At 45.8% G+C, this 27711-nt stretch overlaps 1 protein-coding gene across 2 annotated transcripts in view; it reads right to left on the bottom strand.

Annotated features, from left to right (window-relative positions):
- The window catches only part of DOCK1 (dedicator of cytokinesis 1), a 545853-nt gene that overhangs the window by 95387 nt on the left and 422755 nt on the right, over window positions 1–27711 (bottom strand). For both annotated transcript variants that reach the window (XM_070470415.1, XM_070470416.1), the window contains exons 30-32: window positions 22328–22406; window positions 14846–14946; window positions 3011–3069 (exon numbers count right to left, since the gene is read on the bottom strand). In XM_070470415.1, coding sequence (XP_070326516.1) covers window positions 3011–3069; window positions 14846–14946; window positions 22328–22406 — 239 coding nt within the window. The remainder of the gene's footprint in view (window positions 1–3010; window positions 3070–14845; window positions 14947–22327; window positions 22407–27711) is intronic.

Below are 27711 nucleotides of genomic sequence, written 5' to 3'. Positions count from 1 at the left end.
GTTCTTCTCCTATGGTTTCCTTTAGGAGTTTTGTGGTTCCAGGCCTTATATTTAAGTCTTTAGCGTATTATGAGTTGATTTTGGTGTATTTTATTACTAAATATTTTATTTATTTTATGCTATTATAAGTGCAATTATTTTCTTAATTTCTTTCACAGTATGTATAGAAATGCCACTTTTTTTCCTATGTTGTATTCTGCAACTTTCCTGAATTTATTAGTTCTAATACTTTTTGGTGGGATGTTTAGGGTTTTGTACATATATGATCATATCATCTGCAAACAGATAATTTTACTTTTTTCTTTCTGATCTTGGTCCTTCTTACTGCATTTTCTTACCTAACTGGTCTGGCCAGGACTTCCAGTATTAGATTGAATAGAAGGGGTGAGAATAAGCATCTTGTCTTATTTCCAACCTTAGAGAAAAGTTTTCAGTTCCTCATCATTGAGTATGATATTAGTTGACAATATAGACCTTTATTATGTTAAGTTACATTCCTTCTATACCAAGTTTGTTGAGTTTTTAGCACAAAAGAGTTTTGAATTTTGTCAAATGCTTTTTCTGCATCTATTGAGATAACCTTACTTATTATCCTTCATTCAATCAATGTAGTGTATCACTTTAACTAATTTGCATGTGTTGAATCATTTTTGCATCCCAGAGATAAACCCCACTTGATCCTGGGGTATGACTCTTTCAGTGTGCTGTTGAATTTGGTTTGCTAGCATTTGGTTTAGGATTTTTGCATCTGTTTTCATCAGAGATGGTGACCTATAGTTTTCTTTCTTTGTAGTGTCTTTGACTCTGGCATCAGGGTAATGCTCATGTCATGAAATGACATTTGAAATGAGACATGAAATGAGACAAATGAAAATGAGTTTGGGAGTATTCTCTCCTCTTCAATGTTTGGGAAAAGTTTGACAAGGATTGGCATTCACATATGACCCAGCAATCCCACTTCTGGGCATACACACCGAGGAAACCAGATCTGAAAGAGACATGTGCACCCCAATGTTCATCGCAGCACTGTTTATAATAGCCAGGACATGGAAGCAACCTAGATGCCCATCAGCAGATGAATGGATGAGGAAGCTGTGGTACATATACACCATGGAATATTACTCAGCCATTAAAAAGAATTCATTTGAATCAGTTCTAATGAGATGGATGAAACTGGAGCCCATTATACAGAGTGAAGTAAGCCAGAAAGATAAAGACCATTACAGTATGCTAACACATATATATGGAATTTAGAAAGATGGTAACGATAACCCTATATGCAAAACAGAAAAAGAGACTCAGATGTATAGAACAGACTTGTGGACTCTGGGAGAAGGCAAGGGTGGGATGTTTCAAGAGAACAACATCGAAACATGTATATTATCTAGGGTGAAACAGATCACCAGCCCAGGTTGGGTGCATGAGACAAGTGCTCGGGCCTGGTGCACTGGGAAGACCCAGAGGGATCGGGTGGAGAGGGAGGTGGGAGGGGGGACCGGGATGGGGAATACATGTAAATCCATGGCTAATTCATTTCAATGTATGACAAAAACCACTGCAATGATGTAAAGTAATTAGCCTCCAACTAATAAAAATAAATGGAAAAAAAAAAAAAGGATTGGCATTCATTATTTTTAAAATGTTGGGTAATATTCACCAGTGAAGGTATCTGGTCCTGGACTTCTCTTTTTTGTAAGATGATTCTCTTTACTCATTATTGGTCTGTTCAGACTTTCTATTTCTCCATAATTCAGTCTTGGTAGGTTGTATGTTTCTAGGAATTTATCCGTTTCCTCTAGATTATTCAGTTTGTTGGCATATAATTGTTCATAGTGTCTCATATGCTCCTTTTTATTTCTGTGGCATCAGTTTTAATGTTTTCTTTTTCACTTATGATTTTATTTATTTGTGTCTCCTTTCCTTTTTTTCTTAGTAATACAGCTAAAGGTTTATCAAGTTTATCTGTTCAAAAGTCCAACTTTTAATTTTAATGAATTTTCCTATCCTCTATTTTGTTTATTTCTGCCCTAATCCTTATTATTTCCTTCCTTCTGCAGACTCTAAGTTTTTGTTTGTTTGTTTTCTAAGGTCCTTGAAGCGTAACGCTGGGTTGTTCAGTGGAGATCTTTCTTGCCAGCACTACAGATCATGGACCTAACTGACATAGACAGAACATTTCATCTAGCAGATGCAGCAGAATACACATTTCTCTCAAGTGCACAAGGAGCCCTTGAGGATATATCACGTTAGGTCACAAAACCACTAACAAATTTAAGAATATTGAAATCATACCAAGCATCTTTTCCTACCACAATAAAGCTAGAAATCAGTAACAGAAGGAAAACTGGAAAGCTCACAAACACATGGAAGTTTAAAACCACACTCCTGAACAACCAATGGGTCAAAGAAGAAATCAAAGAGGAAATCAAAAATTATCTTGAGACAAATGAAAAAGAAAACACAGCATACCAACACTTGGCGAGGCAGCAAAAGCAACACTTAGAGGGAATTTATAGTGTAAAGGCCTGTGCTCATTTCTTATCTTAAACACACACAGCCTTGATTTTGACTGCACAGGCACTCATCCTACCACCACCTAAAGACAGAGCCCAGTTCTGAGCTGGCAGATAAACCCCTCTGAAGGTAGATTATGTGAAACTGAATACAGTAGGTGATGGCAGGCATGCCGTAGGATGAGCTACATGGCTTGATTCATGGAAAATGGAGGAAACGGTAGTGACACCCAGGAGCAAGCATTCCAAGGCAGAGCTGTGCTTGCCTGACGTGAGAGAGGGCGCAATACTGCCTCTTCTGTTTCCTCCACAATCAGGTTTGCTTCCCCTTACTGTGGTCTCCCATCTCTTATTCCCTGAAAGCACTAGCTGCAAAAGGTAGCCAGCAGTTGCTTGGATTTTTAAGATACCACAAAGCTGACAGAAGGGGCCAGCGTCACTGCCCACCACTGTCTCATGATGTTCACTTGCGATGCCCTGAAATCCCAGTTACTCACCGAGGTTGTACCACATGTCCCTGATCTCGAAGCCAATCTGTCTCCGCATATCTCCGTACCTGAAAACCAGTGACAGGAAAAGCACTGAGTCACTCCACGGAGCATTTGGACATCAGACTTGGATTCTTTTTATTTAGTTTTAGTTTTGGCTGCACCATGTGGCATGAAGGATCTTAGGTCCCTGATCAGGTTTTCGAACCTGCAACCCCTGCCCTGGAAGCATAGAGTCCTAACCTCCTGGACCACCAGGAAGTCCAGACTTGGATTATTTTTACGTGCAATGAAAGTCCCCCATCCCTGAGGCCGATAAAGAGGGTGTTGAAGCATCAACTTCTTCTGCCCCCAAAAGGAATTGCAGGAGGAGGAATTCAGCCGAAAACCTCGCTTTCCCATCACCACGGATTACATAAGGTCCTCTCCTCTCTGGAAACATGGGGGAGACGGTGCAGAGAAATTACTCTCCTTTCTTCAATCTCTCATGGCAGGAGAAAGAGAACCTGGTCCCTGGGCCTGAGGGGGAGTTTGTTTTGCATGCATATCATTAGCATCTAGGCACCAGACACCAGATGACACTGCACAGCCCAGCACACAATAAACAGGTCTCACATGTTAAATTAAGCCCTGGAGTCTTAGGCAATCAGACCCGGGAAGGCCTCTTCCGTGGAGCTCCCAGTCCCCATCCTTCTTCATCATTTTCAATGTAAGGAAGGACTTAACACCAAGAGATGCCAACAAACATTCCTCCCCGCCTCCGCCTGTTTTTGTTTACCCCGTGAAAATAAATGCTAATTTTCTTCCCAGTGGGTCAGCAGAGGGGGTGTGTGTTTCATGAGTAAACAGAATTTGATGCTTCAGAAGATAAACCTTTATTAGTTTGTGAGCAATTTAACGTTTCCCTTTATTGCCTAAGGAAAAGGCTGATTATATTAAAAATAATAATTTGCAAAATTATCCCACAGTGCTGCAGCATCGCAGCTGTGGATCAGCGCCTGCCCCGTGCATCCCCATGTCAGCTGACGTGGGACGAAAAGCTCTGAAAATGGATGACCGAGTTGTGACTCCAGAGGCAGAGATCGGGCTGGTACCTCAACAGCCCCAGCTGGTGCCACCTTTCATGAGAGTCTCGTGTGCCCCAAGCACCTGTCTGCCACTTCCAGCAGGAAAGGACTACAGACCCTGTGATTATCACAACCAAGAAAGATGAACACACTCCGCAGCTCGCCTTGGAGAAGTCAACCCTGGGAACATCCCAGTCGGACAGGTGCCAGGAGGCTGCACACATGGAGAAACGGATCAGAGCGGGCAGAGTTACCACCCTTCCTCCGAGGACGAGTGGTCCTCCGAGGTGAATGCAGCACTGCCCAGCAACTGGAGCAGGTAAATTTGGTGAGAGAGAGGGGCTCTCTGCCCGGGTCTGCGCCCACCACCAAGATACAGTCAGCAGGGACCCGGCCACCCTTCGGTATCTATCTGGCACCCCAAAATACCCCAGGGGCACACGATCTGAGCATCAGTAAAGTGTGCTTCCTTTTGAGGCTCGGAGAGCTGTCTTTCATCCCCATTTTGCTCCCCTAGGAATGACAGAGGGGTCCCAGCAGCCCAGGCCAGGCGAGGAGGCGGTTGGCTGCATGATGACTGGGAAGGCCATCCTCCCAGCATTTGCCAGGAGAGGAGGATCGGGGAGGGAAAACCGAGCTCCATTCAGCACAGATGCTTCCTCCCCAGGCCGGGGGGATGCTCGCTGTCCAGGGGGATGAGCTGCTTCTCAGCAGAGCGCATGTCTGGGGTAGCGGGGAGCGCAGCATCACAGGGAGGACCCCGAGAACGGCAACACCCCAGCCCCTGCCTCCAGGTGTTCAGACTGTGGCACAGTGAAGCGGGAAGCCAGAGGCCCAGAGGAGGCGACAGCCGGTCCCGGGGCAGGCGCTGTCAGTTACTAACACAAGCTCTGAAGACCCTTGCAACTGCCAAGGCATTCCTTCCCAGTCTGGAACTGGAGCTCTTGGAAAACACGAGTGGTGAAAGCCAGGCTGATCTCCATCAGTGTCCGAGCCTCCCTGGCCATGACCGAACTCCCTCTCTCAAGTCTTACACTGATTCAGATTAAACCCTGAGGCTCAGAAAGGTAACCCAGCTGAAGCGACGTCACCATTTCGGTCTGGATCACCAGGAGGGGCCCGATGGATGTCTCTAGCCCTCATCCAGCGATGGAATTGATGCAGGGACCACCGGAGAGGGGAGCCGGCCGCGCCCCCTGCTTCTCCACACAGCATCCCTGCTCCCAGAGCTGGCTGAGCGCTGGGCGGGGGGTGGGCTCAAGGATGCTTGCGTCACACTGATCAGTTCCGCTTCACCATCTCCTCTGTGCAAAGTAGGCGTCTTCACAAGTATTTGAGAACAGGGAGGATGAGCAAAGATCTGAGCATATATCCCTCATGGGAGTTAGGCCTCCTGGATAAGGACGCTAAAAATGCCATTTTAATAGTTAAGTAAGACACGGGAGTGCGAGGCTGGTACAGGACGCGTAAAGAGCTCAAAGGTGAAGGACAGGACCGCATCTCCCTGGCAGCAAGATTGATCTTTTCTCCAGCTTTAATAAAGCAGGCGGCTTTGACGAATCCATACACATCTCGGCCTAATCCACAAATGGAGTCACAGCTGTCACCAGAACTTAGGAGGGATTCCTGAACCACTCGGATATCGTCTCCCAAAGAGGAGAGACAGCTGACATGTAGGGGACCTGGGATCCACAGCTGGCGGCCTTCGGATTCATAAGGGTCCATCCTGAAGACTGATGGTCGAGGGAACAGAGCTAGTCCTCGGGGCGGGGGAGCAAGATGACTTGGCCAAGGTCACAGGGCAAGAGGAGAAGAGACTGCAAGTCTGCAGACCCCCACAGATCCCTGTCCCTCCCCCTGGCCCACACCCTGAGGACCAGAGAGGCAGGCATCCACGAGTCACAGCACAGCACCATCCCATCCCTTAAAGAGTGTTTGTTTCGTTTAATTCTTGCGGTAAGCCCACCAGGTGAGGAGAGAGAGGTCCCCACAGCCACCTTCCCACTGAGGAAGCAGAGATTCCTGCTGGTGAAACGACATGCCCATCTCTGCAAAGCTGGGGTCAGCAGGCACTCCGACCACACCCAGATGCCCTGTGCCCACCCACACGGTGAGTGGGCACCTCAAAAAGGCCAGTCCGAGGGGCCCCCCAGGAGGCATCCTTTAGATGTGAGCCTGGGTAGATCTCAGATCCCACATCCAGGCCTATAGCTCTGACCCAAAATAGCATGACTCTGGTTTCCATGGCCTCGTCTCAGCACCTGCTATCCTGAATCTTCACCCTAAGAAGCAGAAACAGCATGTCCACCAGAGACAGTCCAAGCTGAGAGGTCAGCACACCGAGCCCCAGTCTGAGCACACTGGGGAAGTCACCTGACCACTCTGACCTGCGGTCTCTTCATCTACAGTATTGGGGCATTGATGGCACGATGCATGTCTCCCAGGCTTTGGGAAGAATGAGATGTTGCCCTTGTTTGTCTGAGCAAACAATGAAGTCAGGCTGGTCCTTCCTTTAGAAGCTTAGACTGGGCCTCCTCACAGCATCCTCCCCATGGTTTCCAAGGTCACTGACATTAATGTATTCAGCAAGCATCACTCATTGCTTCATGATTTACTGAATATGTCCTGGAGGCCAGCACAGAGCTAATATGGCAACGTCCTATAATGTGGAGAAGAGACACAATCCACAGATGTGTGGGACCTATTAGCATGGTAGCAGAGATGGACATTAAACAGTCGCCCAAGACATGCAAGTATGTGTATGAAGTTTTTCTCGAAGGGCCATGATCATGGTTTGTTAGGAAAAAGAGGAGTGGGTCCAGGTTGGCTGTGGGTGAAGCTCGCTCTGAGAGTAACGCCAACTCTAAGATTTGAAAAAGGAAAGCTGTAATTCAGACTGAGGTGGGACGCAACCAGCAGGTGCAAAGGCCCTGTGGCAGGTGGGGGGGGGGGTGCAGGTGGGTATATGGACCACAGAAGGCAGGGAGGCTGGAGCACAGGGAGCTTGCCTACTCCTTCCCCTTAAGAGGAGGGCTGTGCTGCGAACCAAGGCTTCAGAGGCAGATCGATACATTTCAAAAATTTTTCTTAAAATGAGAAATATACTAAGTGGCACACACATAAATATATGTGCACAAAAGTTTCATGAAATAACGCTTAACTTTACTACCTGCCATGAACTCTAATGCTTTCTTATACTCTATTTCAGTGGGGGAAAAAAAAAGAAAAGAAAGAGGTATGTTGGTCTTGGCTGGTGTCGGTTGAATTGTGTCCTCCATAAAAATCTGTTAAGACCCTAACCTCTGCTGTCCATGAATGAGAGTGTGTCTGGAAGAGCGTCTTTGCAGAAGTAATCCTGTTAGCATGAGGTCATGCAGGATAGGGCAGGCCTTAAATCCGACTGGCACCCTTATCAGGGAAAGGAGACCTTTAAGGACACAGACACAGGAAGGGAGGCCGTGTGAAGGCAAAGGCACAGCTGAGGAGCACGAAGGATGCAGTTAGGAGCCCCAACCACAGCGAAGGATGGGGCCACCCCCAGAAGGGAGGAGAGAGGCAGGGACGAAGCGCTCCCTTTGAGCTTCCAGGAGGAACCAACTCTGTGGATGCCTTGATTTCAACCTCTGGTCTCTGCAACTGGAAAACAATACATTGCTGTTGCTTCAAGCCACTTAGTTTGTGTTCATGGTTATGTTATGGCAGATGGCTCTTAAAAAAATTAATACAACGGCCCGTTAAGTTGCTAGCCTGGTCCAACAAAGGGCTGAAGTGCACAAGGGCTGATACTGAAAAATGCTGTCTTAAGGGGAGACAACAGAATCATCAAGACTTGAGGAGCTCCATCACTGAATGGCTGAGTCTGAAAACAGCGCAGAGAGGCTAAGATGGGAGAAGGAAAACCTATGACGCGGTTCTGGGAGCTCAGACAGGAGCTGGCCGGCAGCCAGAGTCAGGAGCAGGTGGAGGATGGGGAGAGATGGGAGGCATGGAGGGAGCTTGGGGGAGATGATGGGTGGGTTACAACATTTTTGTTTTTATGGGAATGACTGGTAACTTCTGGGAAGGTAGGAGGAGGAGGGACCCCAGACTGATGGTAATAAGCCTTACTAGACACAGGGTCATATGTGTCCTCCACTGCATAAAGCTTTATCATGGTCAATAAAATACCACATCACTAGAAGAAGATACGGTATATATTTACAATGGAATATTACTCTGCCATAAAAATAATGGAATGATGCCATTTGCAGCAGTTTGGATGGATCTAGAGATGGTCACACTAAGTGAGGGAAGTCAGGCAGAGGAAGACAAGTATCATAGGATATTGCTTACATGTGGAATTTAAAATGTAATACAAATGAAATTATTTACAAAATAGGAAGAGACACAGAAAATAAACTTGGGGCTACCAAAGGGGAAAAGGACAGGGTGGGGGCATAAATGAGGAGTATGGGATTAACAGATGCACAGTGCTCTGTATAAAATAGATAAACAACACTGATTCATTATACAGTACAGCAAAATATATTCAATATCTCACAATAACCTATAATGGAACGAAAAATCTGAAAAAAAAATTAGCTGAGCCACTTTGCTGTATCAGTTCAGTTCAGTCGCTCAGTCATGTCTGACTCTTTGCAAACCCATGGACCACAGCACGCCAGGCCTTCCTGTCCATCACCAACTCCCAGAGCTTGCTCAAACTCATGTCCATCGAGTTGGTGATGACATCCAACCATCTCATCCTCTGTCGTCCCCCTTTCCTCCTACCTTCAGTCTTTCCCAGCATGGGGGGCTTTTCCAATGAGTTAGTTCTTTGCATCAGGTGGCCAAAGTACTGGAGTTTCAGCTTCAGAATCAGTCCTTCCAATGAATATTCAGGACTGATTTCCTTTAGGATGGACTGGTTGGATCTCCTTGCAGTCCAAGGGACTCTCAAGAGTCTTCTCCAACACCACAGTTCAAAAGCATCAATTCTTCAGTGCTCAGCTTTCTTTATAGTCCAACTTTCACATCCATACGTGACCACTGGAAAAACTATAGCTTTGACTAGGTGGACCTTTGTTGGCAAAGTAATGTCTCTGCTTTTTAATATGCTGTCTAGGTTTACCATAGCTTTTCTTTCAAGGAGAAAGCATCTTTTAATTTCATGGCTGCAGTCACCATCTGCAGTGATTTGGGAGCCCCCAAAAATAAAATCTCTCACTTTTTCCTTTGTTTCCCCATCTATTTGCCATGAAGTGATCAGATGTTATAATCTTACTTCTCTGAATGTTGAGCTTTAAATCAACTTTTTCACTCTCCTCTTTCACTTTCATCAAGAGGCTCTTTAGTTCTTCTTTGCTTTCTGCTACAAGGTTGGTGTCATCTGCATATCTAAGGTTATTGATATTTCTCCCAAAAATCTTGATTCCAGCTTGTGATTCATCCAGCTTGGCATTTCACATGATGTACTTTGCATATAAGTTTAAATAAGCAGGGTGGCAATATACAAACTTGGTGTATTCTTTTCCCGATTTGGAACCAGTCTGTTGTCCCATGTCCAGTTCTAACTGTTGCTTCCTGATCTGCATACAGATTTCTCAGGAGGCAGGTCAGGGGGTCTTGTATTCCCATCTCTTTTAAGAATTTTCCAGTTTGTTGTGATCCACACGGTCAAAGGCTTTGGTGTAGTCAATAAAGCAGAAATAGATGATTTTTTGTAACTCTCTTGCTTTTTCAATGATCCAACAGATGTTGGCAATTTATCTCTGTTTCCCCTGCCTTTTCTAAATCCAGCTTGAACATCTGGAAGTTCATGGTTCATGTACTGTTGAAGCCTGGCTTGGAGAATTTTGCACATTATTTTGCTAGCATCAGAGATGAGTGTAATTGTGCCGTAGTTTGAACAATCTGTGACATTGCCCTTCTTTCGGACTGGAATGAAAACTGACCTTTCCAATCCTGTGGTCACTGCTGAGTTTTCCAAATTTGCTGGCATATTGATTGCAGCACTTTCACAGCATCATCTTTTAGGATTTGAAATAGCTCAGCTGGAATTCTATCACCTCCACTAGCTTTGTTCATAGTGATGCTGCCTGAGGCCCATTTGACTTCACATTCCAGGATGTCTGGCTCTAGGTGAGTAATCACACCATCATGGTTATCTGGGTCATGGAGATCTTTTTTGTATAGTTCTTCTGTGTATTCTTGCCACCTCTTCTTAATCTCTTCTGCTTCTGTTAAGTCCAAACCATATCTGTCCTTTGTTTTGCCCATCTTTGCATGAAATGTTCTCTTAGTATCTCTAATTTTCTTGAAGAGATCTCTAGTCTTTCCCATTCTATTGTTCTCCGCTATTTCTTTGCATTGATCACTGAGGAGGCTTTCTTATCTCTCCTGCCTATTCTTTGAAACTCTGCATTCAAATGGGTATATCTTTCCTTTTCTCCTTTGCCTTTAGTTTCTCTTCTTTTCTCAGCTATTTGTAAGGCCTCTCAAACAAACATTTTGCCTTTTTGCATTTCTTTTTCTTGGGGATGGTCTTGATCACTGCCTCTTGTACAATGTCATGAACCTCTGTCCATAGTTCTTCAGGCACTCGGTCTATCCGATCTAATCCCTTGAATCTATTTGTCACTTCTACTGTATAATCATAAGGAATTTGATTTAGGTCATACCTGAATGGTCTAGTGGTTTTCCCTACTGTCTTCAATTTAAGTCTTAATTTGGAAATAAGGAGTTCATGATCTGGGCCACAGTCAGCTCCCAGTCTTGTTTTTGCTGACTGTATAGAGCTTCTCCATCTTTCGCTTAGAGCATTCATCTTCTCCTGCGAGAACTCCAAAATTACAACTTGCTGCTGAATAAGGGTCTACAGCAGAATGTTGCATTCCACCAAGAAAAGATATCCCACATCCAAGGGCAAAGGAGAAGTCCCAGCAAGCCTTTGCAATACACCAGAAACTATTGTAAATCAACTATACCTCAAATAAAAGGAATGTAGTATCACTAATTTATGCAAGCCAAAAGCAGTTCACGTAACAGAAGGACCTTGGCACAGGTTACAGCTTGTTGAGTCTATCTCCTCTGGTTCCCTTCTAATTCTTATTATACAGTGAATTTATCTGCAATAATTTGAGCCTCGTGGGGGAAAAAAATAGCACAAACACAAATTACACATCATATTTTCTTTTATAATTTGGAACACTCTACCACAGCTTCCGGAGAAGGCAATGGCACCCCACTCCAGTACTCTTGCCTGGAAAATCCCACGGACGGAGGAGCCTGTTAGGCTGCAGTCCATGGGGTTGCTATGAGTCGGACACGACTGAGCGACTTCGCTTTCACTTTTCACTTTCACACGCTGGTGAAGGAAATGGCAACCCACTCCAGTGTTCTTGCCTGGAAAATCCCAGGGACTGGGGAGCCTGGTGGGCTGCCGTCTATGGGGTCGCACAGAGTCAGACACGACTGAAGTGACTCAGCAGCAGCAGCAACCACAGCTTCTGATTAGGTCACATGCAAAGGCAAGGCTTGTCACTGTGTAGTTCTTCCTTTTGGTCTCCCGAAAAAGTAGTGTGTACAGTAGTGTGTAGAAACTTAACTCCTCACTAATGTTTTAGAACCCAGTGTTTGGAAAGATGATGATTTTTTTTTTTTTAATATGGTATTTGGTCCAGGAGTGAAACCTGTCCTCTAAGAACAGGCAGGTGTCTGAGGATAGCCTTCTATAGTTAAAACAAAACAAAACAAAAAAGAATGAGCAACACTCCGGGACCAAGTTAGGAAGAGGGTAACGGGAACAACACACGTTATTCAGACGAGTTCGCATGCACCAACCCGGGGCTGCCCATCAAGCACTACCCTCTTAGTGGACAGTTTTAAGTGAGCACTTTATGCTTAGATCTGCTGGAGGCCCATTCATGAACCCCTTCCTCTCTCAGAAAGAAGTCTGGTTCTGAACACAGAAGCCCATTTGCAGTCATAGCACCCCATGGTCCACACCAGGACACATGATGTCTTACAGACTAAAATGTCCACACTGGCTGCTAATTCTAAGCCAGCTCTTTCACATTGAACAGAAAATATCCTGACCCCCTGAATGTACAAAGTGCATGGGAGGATGGAGGTGGGGGAATTAATGATGGTCAGGTTTACATTCTGTCGACTTCTCTGTCCTTTGTTAGGAGTCACTAGCGCCAAGGATGTCTGAAGGTGAGTCAGTTAAATGTTCTTATTATGGACTTTGATTCCTAAGGGTTATTTATTTCGTGGTTCATTGCCAAATCTTGTACTCAATTTGGGTTGGACATAATCAGTGCTCTGTACGGTATGGTGCATTCTTTTATGTTACTCCCGTGCGCTTTGGGGAACACCTCTGGAATAAATAACCTAATTATCTCCCTAGCCTAGGTCATCGGGAGGACAAGCAGCATAACAGGAGGGAACGAACGGGCAGATCTTCTGATCCTGGCATTTTCCGTTGTTCTGGGCCACAGGCTGTCGACCAGGAAGATGAGAGCAGCTGAGGGGCCTGCAGAGAGGAAGAGCAGCCGGGGGCGTGTGGGTTCCACAGTGAAGCCCTTGGATGGATTGACAAACCCGGCAGCAGACGGGCTGATGGGGAGACAGTCAGAGGTGATGAAACGGGTCGGCACAACTCCACTTTCAGACTCCCTGGCCTTCTCTTCTAGAAAAAATTAGCCACCTGCATTACAATGTCCGCTGTGCTGGACATCAGCACCCAGCCATTTGCCCAGACCACCGGGGTTAATCCCTGTGTCACCTGGTCCCCTGTGCCTTGCTCCAAGTCCCAAGTGCTCCAGGCCGGACACTCCTTCATGCTGCAACAACGCAGAGCATCTCTGCTTGGAGAGGGGCCACACCCCTGAGGACCCCACGGCCCCCATTGGGACTGGCTGTTCGCTGGCACGACACTTTCTGGTAAACAACTCAGCCACCTTCACCACTGAGGCTGAGCACCACCACATGCCAACTCCAGGTTCTACTTCAATCATGCATTTAAAAAAAAAAAAATCTTTTTATCTTGTATTGGAGCATAGCCACTTAACAATGTGGAAGCTCTCCTAATATTTCTTATGCAGGTTTTGCTATTTAGAAATTAAAATTGTGCATGGATGGTAAAGTGTAAGGTGCAGCAAGAGGCAGGGAAAATGCAACACACATAGATGAACCTGCCTCGCATCTTAGCCACACGGCCTTGTAGGCCAAGAGCGCTCATCACAGACGCTTGAAATGTGGTCTCCTCGGGGGCCTGCCACAGCTACACACTGCGCTGGCAGCCCGGGAAGGGGACCCCTCAGACTGCACCCGAGCTGAGACACTGCTGCAAAGACACCTTTTGGAATGCTGGGGCCTTTTTCCCTCGGGGGATCCTTGAGACAAAGTCAAAGGGGAAATCCGGCATTTCTCCTCTGATGGTTGTGAGACAGAGAATTCTAAAAGCCCAATCAGAGGCCCTGCCGGCTCAGGGAGGGCAGACACCAGCTGGCTGTGTTTAATTTTCCGTGGCTCTGAAGCTCAGAAGGTACAGCATGATGGGGAAGCAAACGTCTCCTTCGGCAGCCAAAGCCCATTTCCTGGAGTTGCTTTAGCTTGAACCTTAAGGCTCTTGCAGGAGCAAGGAAGGGGCCCAGGAAGAGAGGGGCTGCATCCTGAGCTGGAGAATGCTCAGAATCAAACTATTTTATTCTCCAAAATGTGAAGGAGACGTCAGCTCTTTTCAGGTAGATTTCCAGTTTAAACATAGGTTTTCTCCACAGGCATCTCTAAGGGAAGGCTGTGCTGGGAGCTTGGTAAAGACTGGGCCCCATTGTTGGCTGGAGCTGTGTGGATTCCAATCTCACCTCCATGAGGGAGACAGATGCTCCCAGGATACAAGGATGGATGAGCAGCTTGCCCCTTCGGAGACACCTTGGAATCACTAACCTCCAGACAGCGGGCTGGCAACTCCTTGAAACAGTCAGCATGGCACAGAAGGATCACGAAATGATGAACAGGGATGGCTGACTCAGCACCGTGATGTGCTGATGAAACACTGATGTACCGATGAACAGATCCCCCATAAGGGTTCACTGTCTTCCCTCTGAGCACCCACAGAACTGAGAAGATGGTGAAACTGAGGCAGAAAGAAGATAAAGGTCCTCAGAGTGCCCAAGGGTTGCAAAGAACCCCACGCAAGGGTTCTTTTCCTGACCCTGGACCAGGAGATGTTCAGGACGCAGTGCTGAAAGAGCCAGGTAGGAATCTTGTCTTTCCTGGGGCTCCTCAGAGGCTCTTAGGATAATAAAAGGGCGAGTTAAGCCCTTCAGATCTCCTGCTTGGAAGAGGCCCAGGGTCATCTCTGGCAAAGAAGGAACCCCAGACCACTCAGCACTGCACAATGGGCTATCCCACAATGCTAACATGCAATAGCTTCCATCAGAAGCTTCCTGCTTCGAAGCAACACTGGAGAATTGAGCCACACAGCAAACCACACATGGCATGGCATCCTCACAGCACACAGCAAAAGCAGTTATGTCCCCTAACTCTCATCCTGTGCGGCCCTAATAGTCTTGAACGGCAGGGACCGGCAACATACCAGAAGGAATCCGGCAATTTTCAATCCGAACTCCAGGGTTACAAAAGACAATACCCAATTCATGATCTGAAACCACCCTCCCATTACACCATGACTACATCTCAGTTGGTACCAAGTTGGCTTAGAGGCCGTGAGAAGACGATGCAAATAGACTTGCAGGCTCCTGCCCGTGAATCCAGGGCTGCGTGGACTTACTTGTTAAGGATTTTCGCTCTCTTAGCACTTGAAAAATTCTCCAGCTGCAGGGACTCTTGAGTGAGGAAAGCGACGGCCAGGTGAAAATAGTTGTTCCATAGCTGAAAACCAAAAAAGGGGAGATGCTAAGGTGTCGAACTGACTCATACAGGATCTCAAAAACGCTCCGAGACGTTTAGCGTTTGCCCAGCGCAAGCCTGTGAGATGTTTACAAGCTGTGTCTTCTACGTGCACACGGCTGACCAGCCACCCACACTGTGGTTCAGGGCTGACTGTGGACTCTGACAGTGCACGCACTCAAATCCCGCCAGCTCGGCCACTTACTGAGGCAAACAGCCCAAGCTTTCTGTGCCTTGGTTTCCGCAGATAAAGCGGGAACGTCAACAGTACCTATCTGACCTGCTGAAGGATCAAGAGAGTAAAGGTCCCTGGGGCGCCCCTAGCGGTGCCGAGCGGGTGGTGATGACCATGCAACACGTGTTAGCTCTTATCAACATATTACCCACCGGGGGACTTCTGCAGAAACTAATGCCTATGGCTATAATACATCTCAGGTCAATCATGTATTAATATTGTATTATGGAGCCCCTTACCTAACAGTATATAGGTTTCCATAATTTATCATTTTCATGATACTGAAAATATAAATAAACACTAGACGATTGAGAACAACATAAAAAAGACCCAGTAGTCCATATTTCAAGGACAGTTGTTGTTCAGTCGCTAATTTACAGAGGTGAAAGTCAAATTGTTAGTCACTCAGTCTGTTCGATTCTGTGAAACCCCATGGACTGTAGCCCGCCAGGCTCCTCTGTCCATGGGATTCTCCAGTCAAGAATACTGGAGTGGGTTGCTATTTCCTTCTCCAGGGGAATCTTCGCGACCCAGGAATCAAACCTGGGTCTCCTGCATTGTAGGCAGACTCTTTACCATCTAAGCCACCAAGGAATCATAAACAAAGGTAATAATTATTGCATCAAATGAGATGATTATAAAGAGTTACATAAAAATAAGGTGTTAACAATAGCTGACATCTTCAGTTACCAGAGAAATAAGTGGAGCTTTAAGCACGGATGCAGCTAAAGGCTTCATGTATCTGCTATTCTTCATAAGTGGCATTTCTTCAGGACTAGAGCATCTCACCTGGTTGCCAGGGAACCAGCTAAGTGCTGGTCCTCTCAGCTCACAGATGAGGTTCAGAGACTTGCCCCCAAACACAAACACAGAACAGAAAAAGGTGAAGCAGAACGAGGGTCTCCAGTGGCCCACCCCAGACCTCACAAGCCACAGTCTTTCCTGCCCACCAAGGAACTTTCTCTTTTATTTAGGCCCTTTTATTGGGTTGCCAAAAGCTTTAGTGAAGTTTTTCCATGAGGTGTCACGGAAGAAAGCTGAACAAATCTTTTGGCCAATGCAATACAATAAACAAGGTGGCTTAAATCAGTAAAGTACAAGCTTCATCTTTTGTTTTCAGAACGAACACCTGCCCTGACGCCCACCCATCCCCTCGCAATGCCCTTCTCTCACAGCTCTACCAGGGGTCTCTGGCCATGCTGGGGTCAGGGTCACCATAAAAGCAGGACCCAGAACGTATTTTAATGCATACCTGCTGCTCATAGAAATAGCATCAACCGAAATACAAGTGTGTCTTTTTAAATGCCAGCTTCACTAACTCTCTCTTCCTTCCCTTCATTCACATGTGGCCAGGAAGACAGCTGAGCTACAGGTAACCTAAAACCCCACCCTAGGAGATGTTTAGGGGAACAGTGCAGCTGAACAGCCTGAAGAAGGAGGTTCCCTTGTGGACCGCGTGCCTGGACACTCAGCATGTCCACCGGTAAAGCAAGACTGGAGCCCACAGGAGACTTCTGTACCCTGAAGAACTAACAGGCTGACTGCTGTGCGCCCAAAAACTCCCCGGGCCACCGCAGAGCCGGAGCAGGGCTGGGGGCCCCAGGCGCTGGGAGCATCTGGCCTGGGGGAGGTGGGGTGAGGACTTCTGCGACGTCTCCCTCCCAGGGTGCAGCCTGCGTCTACGCCTGGGGAACGTGAGGCGGCCCGCAAAGCCAGGCCCGTGCTCTGCAGATGCGTGGGGGGCAGGACAGCCTGGAAAGAGCGAGGAGCTGCTCAAGCCTGGAGCAGACTAAAGTCACACGGAAACTTAACACAGCGGGGAGGGCGGGCATGTAGGAGCAGCGCAGGGGGTTTTCAGGCCAATGGAACTGGATGCGCCTCATTATACATGTGTCCAAACCCACAGGAATGGACACCACACCTCCAGGGAACCCTAAGGCAAACTAAGCACTCAGGGATTATGATGGGTAAGCGTGGGTCCAGCAGCTGCATCAAATGTACCATCTGGTGGGGGATGTTGAGGGTGCTGGAGGCAGGGCGTCTCAGGGAAATCTCTGTACCTTCCTCTTAATTTTGCTGTGAACTTAAAACTACCCATTAATAAAATACAAAAATTTTAAAAATCACATAGAAACACAGACATTAAAAAAAACCTGTAAGGCTTTCCCTGGCAGTCCAGTGGTTACGAATCTGGGCTTCCACTGCAGGGGGCATGGGTTTGATCCCTGGTGGGGGAAGTAAGATTTCACATGTCGTGCAGTACAGCCAAAAAAACAAAACAACAAAAAACCAACCAACCAAACAAACAAACAAAAAACGCCCGTAAGCTATGCATGATTTGAGCTGTGACAACTAACAGCATTCACGATGCTGACCTGAGAAGCAACAAGTGCCGTGATTGGGTCAACAGTACTTGAACGTGGTCTGGGGGCTGGTGAGCGCTGATAATGGTGTGAGCATCTTGAGTGTGGTGGTCTTACTCTAGTTATGTAGGGGAAGGCCCCTGTTTGCATGAAATATACACTACGGACTGGGGGAGGTGACAGGGCGTCAAGCTGGCAGCTCACTAGGAGAATGTTGAGAATAAGAGCTCTTGGCCCTGTATTTGCTGGAAATGAGAAGCAGCCTGGGGAGGGGCAGAGCGATGCAGAGGGCAGAGCAGCAGCTCACAGGGAGGGGTAGTTTAAAGGAGAAGGAAGTGTCTGCGAACACCAGGGCCTCAAAACAGGGAAACGTGCCTTGTGGGAGGAGCACATGTGGAAGCCAGTCTGGGCCGTGCAGCACCCAGGCCTCCCCCTGGGTATGGGAGGATGAGAACCTCCTAGAGTGGAACAATCAAACCACGCCTTTCAAGGGATAAGGGCCAAAAGAGCTCATCGCAGCCAAGGCGTTGGGCATGAAGGGAGCGTCCCGAGGACCAAATGCACGAAAACAGCACAGAGGGGCGGCAGTGACCTGTAAGACACACTCTCAGCAGCCACCCCTGAAATACACAGCTGTCTCCGTACTTGGCTCAGCACTTGATGGGCAAGGCCTACAAAGATACAAGGAGAAAACCTAACGAAGGACACGAGAAAAGGCATAAATATTCCTGTGTGGGATGGGAAAAAATAAATACTGCCAAGTATTCTCCCAAATGCTGTTACAGTTCTACTACAATCTTTTACGAACTCAACAGAACCCAATTAAAATGTAAACAGCATGTTTAGAAAGCTTAACAAGGTGATCTGGAATTTCACATGGAAGAGGAAATGCACAAAAAGTCAAAATAATTCTGCAATAACATCCTAACCAGGAAGACCTGGCTCTACTAGCTGGGTATAAAACCCACAGTTAATAACACAAAAAACAGAACGGATATACACATGCATCTGTAATTGTGGGTTTTCTTGGTGGCATTTCAAATCATTAGGAAAGAATAATTTATTCATAAAATCATGCAGGGAAAAATAAACTTAAACTCTAGCCTCCAGCAGATGTAGATAAACAACAAGGACAGGGAACTATATTCAATGTCTTGTAATAACCTATAATGGAAAAATGTGAAAAGGAATCTATATACATAGATATATGAATATATAAATCTATATAAAGATATATAAAATTGAATCATTTTGCTGCACACTTGAAGCTAATGCAATGTTGTAAAATAATTATACTCTTATTTTAAAAAAATGATTAAGGAAAAGAAATCACAGATAGATTCAATGTTAGAAAGTTGTTTTTTTTGTTTTTGTTTTTTTTTTTTAAAGCAGAAATACAAAGCATTATCAGATACCAGCTACAAACAAAACAGTTAAATTTATAATCAAAGAAGGATTTGCCAAGCAAAAAATAAAACCCAAAAAGCCATTTAAAAGAACTGACAAATTTGGCTACAGAAAAATTAAATATTTCTATATGATAAACCTAAACCCATGACTAGACTACATCAAGAATTTCAACTTACAAAAAATATGACATATAGCACAATAGAAAAATGAGCAGAGAAAATGGACAGTTCATACTAGAAATCCTCACAGCCAATGAGTACTCTCAACCCAACTAGCAATCAGAGAAATACCAACAAAAATAAGAATCAACAATTTTAAAGAAATTGGTATTAGAGAAGATCTAGACAATGATGCCTCGCAGAGAAGCCTGGTGAGACTACAAATTGCTAGAGTATTTTATGACGGTAATTTATCAGTGTCCATCAAACTTAAAACATCTTACCATCCAGTCTGGCAATTATGCTTCCAGCAGCCAGCAGTGCTGCCCTGAGATGCCTGTCTCACTGTTCACGGAAGCATTGCCTGCACGGGGGAACTGGAAACAGCCTGCAGGTCATTGGTACAGGAAGGCCTGCACCGATGTCGATGCATTTACACTGTGGAATATGACAGAACTGAAAACCACAGAGGGCATGACCCCATTCATGCTTAAAGCCAAAAGAATGCAGGTCTTGGTCCAGATATAGCTGACTCGGGTGTGAACTACTCGAGCCCACTCACAGGCAGACATTCTTCAGTAGCAAAGACCACAGTACTGCACAGTCTGTTGTTGGCTGAGTTATACTCAGATAAACCACCTTCCCCCACCCTCCTGCACTGTTCAAGGGTCAACTGTATATGCTTAAAGAAGACTCACAGATAACACACAATGATTATTCTAAAAGTTAACCAGCATTTGGAAGGAAATCCAAAAAAGAGGGGATATATGTATATATATGGCTTCCTTGGTGGCTCAGACTGTAAGGAATTGGCCTGCAATATAAGATACCTGGGTTTGATCCCAGGGTCAGTAAGATCCCCTGGAGAAAGGAATAACTACTCACTCCAGTATTCTTGCCTGGAGAATCCCATGGACAGATAAGTCTGGCAGGCTACAGTCCCATGGGGTCACAAAAAGTTGGATACAACTGAATGACACTTTCACTTTCTTTTCACATGTATATATAGAGCTAACATTCATTGGAAGGGCTGATGCTGATGTTGTAGCTCCAACACTTTAGCCAACTGATGCAAAGAGATGACTTACTGAAAAAGACCCTGATGCTGAGAAAGATTGAAAACAGGAGGAGAAGGAGACAACAGAGGATGAGATGGCTGGATGGCAGCACCGACAGAACGGACATGAGTTTGAGCAAGCTTATTCAGGAGATGGTGATGGACAGGGGAGCCTGGCATGCTGTGGTCCATGGGGTCATAAAGAGCTGGACACGACTTAGCGGCTGAACAACAACAGCATACAGCTGGGCTTCCCAGGTGGCACTAGTGGAAAAGAACCCCCTGCCAAAGCAGGAGACATCAGAGACATGAGTTCAATCCCTGGGTTAGGAAGATCCCTGGAGGAGGGCATGGCAACCACTCCAGCATTCTTGCCTGGGGAACCCCACGAAAAGAGGAACCTGGTGGGCTACAGTCCATGGGGCCATAAAGTGTCGGACACGACTGAAGTGACAGCACAGAGCACATAGCTGAGTCACTTCACTGCACAGCAGAAACGTACATAACATTGCAAAGCAACTGTACCTTACATCTAAAAAAATATTCTTTGGTATATACTAAGCAATGAATAAATATTTGTTGACATAAAAAAAAAAAGTTTCCCAGCAGAGGGAGAAAAAGGTGAAAAAATGGGAAGGAGGCTTTCCTATTTTATCCAATATGCTGATTTAAATTGCGCAAATATTTCACAAGAATGTATCTGTGTATCGGGACGTGGTAACAAACTTTAAGCAGAGAAAATAATAAAAAATTTTAAACTGAAAATTAGTAATGTTTCCAGATACATAGTACCTGATATATTACTACACACTTATATTCCATAATGCTGATAAAACATTTTTAATTTAATAGAATGATACAAATGGATTTATTGACGAAACAGGCAGACTAAAGCTTTTGAGAACGAGCTTATGGTTGCTGAGCAGAGGATGGGGGAAGGGAGAGTTTGGGATGAATAGGTACACACTGCTGTATTTAACATGGATAAACAACAAGGACCTGCTATACAGCACAGGGAACTCTACTCAGTGTCACGTGGCAGCCAGGACGGAAGCAGGCTTTGGGAGGGGATGGATACATTAATCTGTAAAGCTGAGTCCCTTTGCTGTTCACCTGAAACCTTCATAGTATTGTTTGTTAACTGGCTATACCCCAGTACAAAATAAAAAGTTAAAAAAAATTAAAATAAAAAAATGATATAAGAAATAAGGGCACAGGCACCTAAGAACTTAATCTAATAACCGAGTATCACATTTAGCTCCAAGTTTTCAGAAGACGATGCGAACGGGAAAGCAGATGGGTGTCTAATTTTTGTTATCTGTTAACCCAGGTTTGACTAGGACCACCCTCTGGGTGTACCTAAAGTGGTTCCATTTCTTTCTCTGTCAACAGTTCTACCCAGGAAGCTAAAAACCTGTTTGTACCTGGATGCTTTGATTTGCAAACTTCAGTAAATGAAACTTAATAATAACAAAACCATGATTAGCAGAAATATATCTGAAGTTCAGTGGGAATGAGAGTCCCAAATAGCAGATGCATAGTAAGAAATCATGCCAGGCAAAAATCAATGGATCTTTAAACCATACACACACACGCATACACACGCAACCCACAGCCCTGGAGAAGTAGGGCCTGGACGGGAGGGTCAGCTGACCACAGCCAAGGGCTGATGAGGGGCTGGGACCTTCTGCCTGGTAAAGGCCACTTCAGGCAGCACAGAGCCGGCAGGGAATGTATCAGGGGAAAATAGACCTCTACGCACAAGCTGGGCTCAGCGATGCAGGCCCACGGTGCCTCCCGGGCTGATTCTCATCACATTAGGACGGCCTGAGACAATGTTGGCAGCCACGCCGACTGAGACGCGGCCGCCTCCCTGCTCAGAGAGTCCCTACTTGTCACTCTGATTCAAGACTTTCTCTCTCAAACAGCTCCATCTCCTTCCTCGCTAAATTGAGCAAATGCCCCAAAGGCATCATTTTCAATCCTCGGGTTCCAATAGCACGTATTGTAAGTTCCATTTCCACACCTTAAATGGGAAACCGATTAAGTTCAAGGATTAGAAATATAAGATACGGGCTCAGGCCAGCAATTTGTTTTAACAGGATTTCCCAACAAAGGTTGAGTCTACCCCTTCTCTCACCTGCAGCTCAAAGTTGGCTTGATCCAGAAATTTTTTGTTCAGCATATCCGCATACTGATTAATCGCTCGCAGGAAGACTCTGAAAGATCAAGAGAAAATTACATAATTACACACTTCTGCTCTGGCACCTTTGGAGGTTTGGCATTTCAATTAGCTACAATCTGAGACTGTCTGGCAAGTGAACTCTCTAAGTCCTGTGAAAAGCTGCGAAGTTTTGCCAATGCAAAGCCCAGAGAATTATATGCAGATGTTCTCCAAATTAATCAAGGAAACTAGCAGACGCAGAAGAAAAGAAACACTGAAATAGCCGAGTCTGAAAGTAACATCTGAAAAGTATCACTAAAAAACCCTATTTTTTTTTTTTAAAAGAAGAGGTGCAAATTAAATCTTCTTCTCAAGTCACAATGTATTATTGTTATATTATAAAACTGGCCTTTGATTAGCTGGCTTTTTAAAGTTAAGCATCCAAAAGTGCTGTTACACACACTCTGGTTTGGATTCATTTGGTATGTAGACCAGAAAAAAATGCAGAACAATCTGAAAAAGGTGAGAATCACATTTCATTTGTAAAGAAAACTGAGGACTTAAGCCTGGGACATAGTATCTCACATTGCTCTGAAAGGCCGCTCAGAAGGTGTAAAGCAGGAGCTAGGATACACAGTAGTTTTGCAACAAAGATCGGGCAGTCAGAACTTCAGAAGATTACTGTTAATTAAAGGAAACCTGATTATCCCAAGTTAGGGAATTTATCGGGTTTTCTATAGATAGGAAGATGTGAGTCTGGGATCAAGGAAATCATTCCTATGATCTGCACCTCAGCTCTCTGAGGCCCAGAGAGCTTGCTCATCCTGGGTCCCCTCAGGGCTCACCGCCCTGGACAGCTGCCACATGATGACTTGGTGGGTGCAACATTTCCTTTATTCACTGATGCGGCAGCAACCTATCTTTTTTATCAATAGCTGAAAAATCATGGAAGCTCGGAAGTATGGTTGACCTCAGTATCATGTGTCTGCTAAATGCTAATTTTAGTCACTGTTTACTTGTTTAAATAAAAAAAAAAAAAAAGCTTTAGTAGATATGAGAGTCATTTAACAAGAGTTTCAGCAGGAATTTGAATTCATCCACTCACCGATGGTACCATTGTGAGCACGCAGAACAAAATGTCACACCTTTGCATACCCTGACTTTCACTTTTCTGTGATGAAACATGCAACTCAAGGATGTCCTAAGTGACTCCAGCGCTCAGCCTTTCGCAAGCTTGTTCATTCAGTAGATTTGTCTCATTGCTCTGGAGAGTGTTTACAACAAAGCTTAGTCCAGATCCTTCTTTTTAAATGACCCTTCTCTCTCTGCACAAAGGCAGGATACAAGAGCAGCTAGCATCAGGTCACAGACAATAAACTTCATTATCCTTCTTCTATTTAGACAGCAGGAAGCAGCCACAGAGTGTAAGGGAAATCTAGGTTACTTACTAGGAACTGATGCTGACAATAGGATCTCTTTAGCTATGCATGCCTGGAGAAGGTCCCCGGCCTGGACAGTCCCAGAGCCACTAAAGGCCAGTTAGCCCGGGAGGACAGGGAGAAGACAGGTCCACCCGGGGCCTTAAGGAGGTCTCCATGACCATCTCCCACAGCCACCTCCTGCCTAACACTCGCTGTTATGCAGATTTCTCTGGCACAAGCTCCAAGAAAGAGGATGTGCAGACATCATTTCATTAAGAGACCTATCGGTGGGATTCACGACCAAACGAGTGTGACAAAGGGCCTGTACTGGAGCTTGCTATCTTCGTGGCTGAAGAAAAACGTAGCCAGAGTTACTTGAATCCTCCCGTGAGGATGTTAAGACAAAACCAAGAAGGTCAGATCTGGTGTTTTAAGTGCCTACTCACAGAGAGGCATGGAGATGCTGGCTTGTCCAGGACCAGGAGCATGGCCTAGTCCATCAGCCACAGGGTGGCCAGATTTTGCCATTACAGGATGCCCAGGTAAACTTGAAAAATAGCTCTCCTGGATGAATGCTGTAATTTACTGGGGCAGGGGTGGGGGGGGAAGCTGAATACAGGGTATTGAAGGATCCTGATAAACTAATCGAGGAGCAGGACAAAATCACTAGATTCAGGATTGAAAAAAAAAAGTGAAACTGTTAGTTGCTCAGTCATGTCCAACTCTTTGAGACCACATGGACTGTACTATATTAGCCTGCCAGTCTCCTCTATCTGTGGAATCCTCCAGGAAAGAACACTGGGGTGGGTTGCCATTCCCTTCTCCAGGGGATCCTCCCCACCCAGGGATGCATCCCCGGTCTCTCGCATTGCAGGCAGACTTTGCCGTCGGAGCCACGAAGGAAGCCCTGTACACACAGGTCACCTAGCGACCCTAACCAGCCCCCAGGTTTGGGCTGAGGTTGCCTGTGTCATGTTCAGTCCTCAGAAGTACAAGTTGCTGGTTCAAGCTAAGACACTCTCCCTAGCCCAGGTGACCCCTGGCAGTTGGGTTCAGATAGCATCTGTGGGTGTGCCCTGCACTGACCCCAGCAGCCTGAGGACTGCGCCCCCCAGTGTCAGCGGAGTAAAACGACATCCTATCACGGGCAGGGGCGGGTTACACAATACAAAAACATTAGGCTTATGGCCTTGAACATTTTTTTTTCTGCTCAACTTTTCCTTCAGCTTCAGAACTTGGCTGTTCACTGGAGTATCCCAGGGCCTTTACAAGGTTTCAGGAAGTCCCTCTCTCCAGCCCTCCATGACACTAACAAGTTCACTTAGACATGCATTATTATTACAGGGCTAATTATTGTGCCTCAAGATAGCACCCAAAGAGTTGCAATATGCTACTTCTAATTAAGCCCTGGAACAATTTCAGCTAGTTAAATAAAGATATTGCTCAAAATGACTGGGGAAGAAAAAAAAAAAGATGCCACACAAATAACACGAAGGCTGAACAAAAACTTTTTAATGAACTGACGGCTGAAAAAGAGCAGTGCTGAGAGAGATTCTATAATTTAGATTCTCTATAAATTTTTCAGAAAGCCAGGACAAAGAAACAGATAACATGGAATATCAGGGCAAAATTGAAGGGATGATCAAACAAAAGCATCATCAATGCTGTCAACAAAGGTGAGCGACCTAGGCTACAGGTATCAAAGCCCACATCACCTTTACAGAAGCATCATTATATTCTATGCTTAATACTTGATGGGATTAAAATCTTAGATGCCCCAAGTCCACTTGAAGATAAGTCAACTAAGCAGGCAAAAAGAGACATACATAGAGGCTAACTTTGAGGTAAGAATATTTCCTATCTTCTGTAATTCATGAGTTATTTCTCATACATATCAAGCTAAGGGAGATAAACATGAAAATCACATTAGAAGCTTCTGCAGAACAATCTGCTTTCAGTCAATGATTGTGAAAGATACCGCAGCTAAGCCAGGCGATCGGACAGCAGGATGCCTATTAGCCTGGAGTGAAGGGCTTCAGCCTGGCTCAAGGGAACTGACAAGCAAGTCCTGTCTGTCGGGAGAGGGGTCACGAGGCGGGAAGGGGCTGCAAGTGGGCTCCGCTCTGCGTCCCTGGTGACCCCGTCCACACTGGGCGCCGCTGGCATTGCACTCAAGGACAGAAAAGCCCTCCAGTCTGTTCCCGAATGGACCCGTTTATTCACCACTGGCTGCAGTGCCTAATTGACATCTGGCACATCACAGATGTTCACTAGGTATTAGCCACAGGAAAAGAAGGAAATGATGAATATAGGTGGGTGGATGGACGGATGGGTGGATGGATGGATGGATGATGAATTGATAAGCTGGCTGACCCACATCAGAGTGAAACTGTTTACTTCAGACTGGGACGCAAACATAGCCAAAACCCATGGGCTTCCAACTGAGATCACAGACCTGGTTTCAGAACCTAACGAAGCTCAGGTTCCTGATGCCTCATCACAGAAAGAATTCAGTGAGAGACAGATAGGTAAGAAGTGGATTTGTTCAGAGAGAAACACACTCCACAGACAAGACTGTGGACCTTCGCAGAGGGGAGTATGGTGGCCTTGAAACATGGCATGGTTAGTTTTTATGGGTTGGGTAATTTCATAGGCTAATGAGTGGGAGGATTATTCCAACTATTTTGGGGAAGGGGTGGAAAATGTCAGGAATCGGGCCACCGCCCAATTTTTGGATTTTTGACAGTGCCTTAATTGTCAAGGTGCCCCTGGGTATGTCATTCAGCTTGCTGATTGAGGAACAAGGTCCGGTTGAAGTTTAACTTGTCTGCCATCTTGGAACAATTTGATTCTAATCAATTTATGCTATGTCCTTGGGCTATGTCATTTTTTAAAAAATTGTGCGCTGCCCGCTTCCCACCTTTAAGAAGGCTCAGGGAGCCCAAAATATCTGGTAGCTCCTGGCTGTCCCTGCATTCTGAGATTTTGCTCTGTGGGTTCAGCTCTTAGAGTTTCTTGAAAATCAAATTTTGCAGTAGACATTGGCATTTAATGGCTGGGCATTGTTCCCTTATGCTCCTCTCCACTTCTGGAGTGAGTTCCTGGGCGGAGGGAAACTTGCCTTGTAAAAGGTAAACATCAGGATGCCCCAGAGCATCTGAGAGGACCACTGGCCTCTGTGTGTATTCAGATGCGTTCTGGTCTAAGGATGCATTCATTTATGACTGCACTAAGAGATGTCTCAGAGTCAGCGATGAGTCCAGGAACTCCTAGCAGGCAAACAACACACACGCACACACAGCCTGCTCTCAGGGGGAGACAGAAGCCGCCTTGTGGCAACCTGTTTTTGTTTTTTCACTCTGTCGGGCCCAACTCTTTGCAACCCTATGGACCGTAGCCCACCAGGCTCCTCTGTCCATGGGATTTCTAGGCAAGAAGGGGGAATGGATGGCTGTTTCCTTTTCCTGGGGATCTTGCCGACCCAGGGATCGAAACTGCATCTCCTGGATTGGCAGGTGGATTCTTCACCACTGAGTCACAGGGAAGCCCAGGAAGGGAACACCAAGCCCTGAATCACAACAAGCATAACGTGGGGTCATCTGGGTTGGTGTTGATGCCCCCCATCCATCAATACTGTACATGAACATCAGGACCCAGTGAAGGGAGGTCATGTCTGCTCTTTATAATGTCCCGAGCTTTCAGGAACAGGAGAGTGAGATGCTTGCAGGAGACAGAGAACACAGCGAGGGGAAGGCAGGGAGCAGGGCTGCTCCCCTGCCAGAAAAGAGAGGTCGAGGTGGGGAATGTGAACCAAGCAAGTCCTGTCTCATGCCAAGCCACGAGCGTGAAGTAATTTCTAAAAAATGAAGCTAATGGCGTGAGAACTAAATGCTTTCATGGATACTGTCCCACAGGATCAAAATGATTAAGAAAAAGGGC

The sequence above is a fragment of the Odocoileus virginianus genome, chromosome 7 (genome assembly GCF_023699985.2).
Source record: "Odocoileus virginianus isolate 20LAN1187 ecotype Illinois chromosome 7, Ovbor_1.2, whole genome shotgun sequence".
NCBI lineage: Eukaryota > Metazoa > Chordata > Mammalia > Artiodactyla > Cervidae > Odocoileus > Odocoileus virginianus.
The sequence above is the reverse complement of the archived record's forward strand: the minus strand, read 5'-3'. Positions and strand labels throughout refer to the sequence as shown.